At 40.9% G+C, this 6431-nt stretch overlaps 1 protein-coding gene across 1 annotated transcript; it reads right to left on the minus strand.

Annotated features, from left to right (window-relative positions):
* Nucleotides 1–429: 429 nt before the first annotated feature.
* On the minus strand, nt 430–3194 carry LOC131225308 (ethylene-responsive transcription factor FZP). Its single transcript, XM_058220820.1, has 2 exons — nt 1776–3194; nt 430–638 (listed from the first exon to the last, which is right to left on the minus strand). The coding sequence occupies exon 1, from the start codon at nt 3095–3097 to the stop codon at nt 2057–2059; it is 1041 nt and encodes a 346-aa protein (XP_058076803.1). The 5' UTR covers nt 3098–3194; the 3' UTR covers nt 430–638; nt 1776–2056.
* Between the last annotated feature and the right edge of the window lie 3237 nt (nt 3195–6431).

The following is a 6431-nucleotide window of genomic DNA, read 5'->3' on the forward strand; positions in this document are numbered from 1 at the left end:
CCACGTGCAATGTTCTTTGAGTACTGGGCTGATTTTTTGTGCCGGGTGGTCTGCACGGTGGGGCCCATCTTATGCACGGCTCAGATAGGTCATAGAAGTTCCAGGTTGCGACGTGTCTGGTGTGGGTATAGCTGACCAGCAACGCATGGCAAGACAGATGATGCGAACCATCCATTGTGTACAACACACAACAATTCATGGGTCACACGCACTAATCTACTGATTGGTTGATCTTAACCGTCCAATTTCACCTCTTGAACTTTGGACTTCTGAATATTTTCTTTTCAACCATTCATGTCAGCCCATCAGTCAAATGGTTAGTCACATAATCATTCTGATTGTTAGGCCATCTGCAAATATGGCCCTACACAAATCCCACTAAATTCTCTTCAAAGCGGCCCACCATTGCTTGTGAATGAATGGCTAAAATGAAAAAGGTCAATGTAATTTAAGAGAGATTATCAGGTGGGCCACACCATAATTTTCATAATAGTGTAAACCATGATTACAGGAAAACCCCATTTAATGACATTGAAACAAAGGAAATTATGTTAACATACAAACATTATCTTAATATATGTGTAGATACGTTTATGTGAGCCTTCAATCTTCTCCATGAAGCCCTTATGAGATGACATCTGAAATCATAGAAAATAACAAAAGAGAGTGAATATTTATCTGAAGTTTGTCAACTATGTGGCCAGACTGTAAGCATGCTTTCAAATCTAGACCGTCCAAATCGTGGGCCACATTGTGGGTTGATCATAACTGTAAATCATACTAATCATAACCATTTGATTTTGTGGCGGATTCCCTGTGACAGGCTCTCGTAGGGTAGTTGGGCCCACCATGATGTTTGTGAGAAATCCACCCCATTGGTTATGTAAAGGACATGGGCACAAAATTGAGGTAGATCCAAAACTCAGGTGGGCCACACGACAGAAAATAGTGAGGATTGAACGTCCACTGTTGAAACATTCAGAAGGCCACAGAAGTTTTGGAAAAAGCTAATATATTTTTTTTTCAGTTCATCCCAGTAGGAATGACCTTATGAATGGTATGAATGGTACATAAACATCATAGTGGACCCCAAGGATGTTTTAAGGGGTAGGCATTTCCCTAAAACTTTTTTCTGTAGTGTGGCCCACTTAAGCTTTGGATTTGCCCCATTTTTGGATCCATTTCCTAACATGATATGGCAAAATAGATGGATGGGGTGGATTTCTCTCAAACATTGCGGTGGGCCCCACCTGGCTTCTTGTTGCAGGCAATCCACGCCTATTTTGTGCATTGAATTTAGACGGTCAAGATCATATGATCAATATAGATAGTGTCCACATTTGGACTTCCAATCACCACCTGATCAAGATCATACTGCTATGATTCGCCCTTTAGCAGACTTCTGCTATAGAAGCATTTACGGAAGAAACACTAAGGTGCTAGTTTACATCCATTTACAAAATAGTTGTGGCGCATTTACTGTACACGTGGCATGAATGTGAAGCAATCAGGATCTTGGATATCATGGGGGCACGTTTCAAAAGAGCATGGCCAGATGATCATACTGATCGAATTTCCATAACCACAGAATCAGTGGCTATCAAATGCACGGCTAAAAACACACTGATCAGTCATCCACATTCAACGGGTAACTTCGGATGGTTAAGATTGTCCAGCCAATTTGAATTTTGGTCTATGCCACATCCACAATGGATCTGACGGTCAGGACCGTCAGATTTAAAATCAGACCATGGAAATGAAAAGCAGAATATTACCTTAAGTTCAGCTAATGCAGGCTCCCTCTCGCATTGAAGAACTCCATTAGATGTCTAAGCAATTTGAGAAATCTGATGTTGGGTCTTCTGTGATATGGCCAAAGGCTCCTCCATTTGAATTACAGTTACGGAGAAGTAGTGTGAAACAGAAGAGAGAGAGAGAGAGAGAGAGAGAGAGAGAGAGAGAGAGAGAGAGAGAGAGAGAGAGAGAGAGAGAGACGATGCTTATAACTGTCAATAACTAACTGACATACTTCGAGTGAAGAAGGTCAGATCAGTTCTCAAAACAGTGAGTAACCCAAATCATTGACATCATTCAGCGATGTAACTGATTGAGAATAAGATTCCAAAACCTGTGGTGTAAACCCATAAACAGGATTTTGGATAAGCGGATTAAGAGCTTCAATTAAGCAATCGTCGATCGCGGAAGGACCATTATCTGTAGTGGTTGGAATGCTGCCAGCAGTTATCTCCCATGAAGGATCATCAGCCCAAAAGCCATGATTCAGTTCCTCAAGACACGGTGAAAATTCCAGGTTCGATGTGTTTGAAATGCCATTGAACGCATCGGCGGAGCTGGCATTCGTAGAAGAACTAGCCCCACTACATTGAACTTGAGTGGTAGCACTAGTATCAGTAGTGGGAGGAGAGAAAATGTGGGTAGCATTTGTATAATTCTGAATATCTAATCCCCAAAAGGTGCTGTTTTCATTGATTTGAAGTGTTGGGTTTGGTGTAGATTTGAAACAGTTATCAGGAACAATGCTGCTTAAATACCCAGACCCAGAGTCACTAGAGAACATGAAGTTGGAATTGGTGGAAGACCCAAATGGGGTTTGGGCACACGTGGCGAAACCTGATTGGCTATGACCGGGGCCAGTTTGATCGATGGGGTGTTTTGATTGGGGCCCAATGAGGAAGGGATGTGATGGTGGGGTTGGGGGTGGTGGTCTGGGGTTTAAGGTGTCAAAAGGTGTCAGGAGGGTGTCAAAAGAGGGATTGCCTGTGTAGATGAAATTGGTTCTTGCTTGGGTGCCTTTCATTGAAAGAGCAGCCCTGTCATAAGCAAGTGCAGCTTCTTGGGCAGTGTCAAAAGTGCCTAGCCAATGCCTCTCTTTGGTTGAAGGGTCTCTAATTTCAGCAGCATACCTTCCCCAAGGCCGCCTCCTCACACCAAGAAACCTACCTGGCTCAGCTGCCTTTCTCCTCCCTCTCCTCTCATTTGAGTGGAATGGAGGTGGATTTGATTGGATTAGAGAAAAACCCAATTGAGATGAATGGGATTTTTCAACAGTGGAGGGTTTATCTGAGGTTCTAGACATTGTGGTTGAGTGAAGAGACTGGGAGAAAGAAGGGAATGTTAGGAAGAAGAGAGACAGGAAGAGAAGGGGAAGTGAAGGGATGAGAGGGTGAGGAGAGTGTCAGTGTTTGGTTTGAATGGTTGGATGAGAGTGAGAGGTGAGGGAGGGATTTTAAAAGGGTGGGGTTTGATCAAGTGAGAGTAAAAAAGGACAGATGAGATGGGATTGATGGAAGTGTCGTCTAGTGAGGACCATCTCCTTTTACCCCCTCACTTTATCATTTTCTCTTTCAAAATATTTATTTATTTATTATCATTTATCCTGAATTCAAATTAGGTGGGACACTGATCATTTTCATCAACCCATTTTATTTCTTGTTCCTTTCAATTTGGATTTTGCAGTAGTACATTTTCCAACTTGTGTGCTAATTGAAATCCCAAAATGAAAAAAATGGGTGTATGCAAAATCAATCAGTGTGGGTCTTATGAATTCTTCAAACTCCTTAGAGATTAGCTAAATGCATTTTCCAATTTGGTTTTACAAGTATCTACACCTATGGTCGCGTTTGGACGCTGTAAGGAACTGAATTTCAATAACTCATGTTGATACAGTCCAATTGACCGATGTGAACTAACCTCACAATCATAACTACAATCCTTTCAAATCCAACTAAAGCCCATGGAATTGCATTTATAGGTTTTGGTTGTCATTATAATTTCAAAATGGTAATGAAATTGCACATCCAAACACACCCAATAACTGAAAGATTGGCCCGATACCGATATGTTATCTATGGAGTAGATTAAGCATGGACATAAACATGTTGAAATTCAAACGGAAGCGCGTTTTTTCTGTTCTAGTTGGAATTTCCATGTGATCCCGCATTCCAAGCAAAACAATTCTAGCAAATGGCTTGGGAATTCTTGTCTGGTTCATGATTTTCAAAGGAAGTAGTTAGGATGGTCTAAAACTAATAATATGAAAAAATGTAACTGAATCAAGATATTCTTTTCCTTGTCATTGTCTTTCCATAAGTAGGCAATCTCACATCAAGGGCCCACTACATTGTAGGGCTCACAAGTATCTCTGTTTGACTCCTAAATATAACCATGTTCTGTTTGTCTGGCTCATAGGCTTGAAACTGGTCATTTTTTGTAATCTCCCACTAATGCATAGGATATACGGTGGGACCCATGTTTTCAGTATCCAGACCGTTGATGTAATCTGTCCCATTGTGGATGGTGGGTTCTTGTAAACTTTCCCACATCAGGAGATCTTTGCTTCACCATCTTTGGCGTTTTACCCGTTGAACATGGAGTATTAGAAGGTTTTGAATCCAAGGTTTTGGATCTTCCAACTGAGGAGATTTTCGAGGGACCATACATTGGCTAGGTGGCCCACCAGTTCAACTGTCTGGATCACGAATGGGCCCCACATGTATGGGATTGCAGGCATTAGCAAATTGAGTGGCTGCTAGAGGTCATGGAAATTATCCAGTGGACTGAGTTTATGGAAATCTTTCCATGCAACTAGTTGCATTTGGACTAGTTAGCATCCACATCGCGCCTATCTGTACGTCTGTTCGATCCAGTCCGCTCTTTGTAGGCTACCTTGAAAAAATCATATGGATTGGATGATCCAAAACTGTAAACCCAATGGCTTGCAAAATTGGGTGGACAAGATTGTTTGCAGAAGATAGGTCCGATCACGGATGCTTAGAACCATTGGATTGTTGTGAATTTTGCAGAGTAGTAGATGAAGTGTGGACTGAACCTAATGGATGGTCCAGATAAGTGATGCAGATGCCACTGAGTCCAAATGCAACTAGTTGCATGGGAAGGTTTCAATGCACTGAACCCACTTAGATAATTCCTCATAAGTAAATGAGGATGTGAAGCTAGCGAGTAGTGACTATGGCTTGAACCTATCAGGACCCAATTGTACCATTTTTCAAGCCTTTTTTTACTTGAGAGAAAAGCTTCTTACTTTGGTAGAGTATGATGTTCCATGCACATGCATGCAGCAATTGCACACGTGTCACCATACACGTACCTTTAATTGAACCGTCCAAATCATGGCCCGGCTTCAAATGGCTTATAAACCAAAAATAACACTAAAAGCATTATCATAACTGGATGATTATTATACACAAGTGATGGATAAAAAATAAAATATCCAACAATCCAATTTCAACAAGAAAATGTCCATTAATCAGACGTCCAGGTCTTCCAATCAATCTGATTTTAGGCCTATATCCAATCTATAGAGGGACCCACTATTTGATCGGTTTAAATGATGCCCGCGGATGCCACTTGTACAATTTCAGTGTGCCTGAGCATGGAGCAACACACACAGCTAGACTATAAAAAAAATTCCTCCATGTGGGGTCCATAGTCTTCAAAAAGAACAAGAAAAGGCAATAGGTATGGGAAGGTCAAAAGGTGGAGAAAAAGAAAAAAGAAAGAGAGAAAGAAATGAATTTATAATGCAAAATGCACAAACTACACACATGTTGTATGTGGATGTGTGCCGCAAATCTACGTGTTAAACCAAACCAACAAGGAAACTATTAGAAAATAAAAGAAAAAAAACATGGAATCTGTCATTGCATCCTCTCTTTTTCAACCTTCGCATATGTATTTATTTTTGGGCCTTGGGAACTACATAAAGTAACTAAAAATCAACTGTGTGGACCTCCTTTTTCCTTTTTTTGGCACTTCTCAAATCCCACAATGCTTCCACCTGGTCACTTAGACTACCTTGTTTGTTTCTTCAATGTTTCTGTTGTGTGGTGGTTACTTGTACCATGTACATGTGGCATGCATGCGATTGATCTGTACCGTCCAAACAATGCTACCTATCGCGGATGGGATAGCTGCCAAAAATCGCATTGGTTCGATGATCCTAACCGTCTAAATTGGTTTTTGATGAATGGATGGTGTAGAGCATATCTGATCATTACGAACATCCGATTAGTTTGATTAGTGGGTCATCTTACATCCACAGTGGGGCCAACGACTTGGATGGCCTTGATTGGGGCACATCCATGTAACTAGTACTGCCTTGATTGGGGCACATCCATGTAACTAGTACTATGTAAATGATGCAAAAAGCACAAAGTAATATAGAAGGAGAAGAAGATCACATAAGGGTGCAATCTAACTATATAAAATCATTGTTTTTAAAATGCTATTCAAATTTCAATATGATTTTGAGGATGGAATCTATGACTCTTGACTTCCCCACTAAGGATTTCAAGGCTAGTAGATATGATGAGTTACTTTTCAACTTCTCTTCTTCACTGGTAGATAGATCAGTTTCCCAATGTAACAGATGGACCCAAAAAGTAGAATGT

This window comes from Magnolia sinica, chromosome 14 (genome assembly GCF_029962835.1).
Source record: "Magnolia sinica isolate HGM2019 chromosome 14, MsV1, whole genome shotgun sequence".
Classification (NCBI taxonomy): Eukaryota; Viridiplantae; Streptophyta; class Magnoliopsida; order Magnoliales; family Magnoliaceae; genus Magnolia; species Magnolia sinica.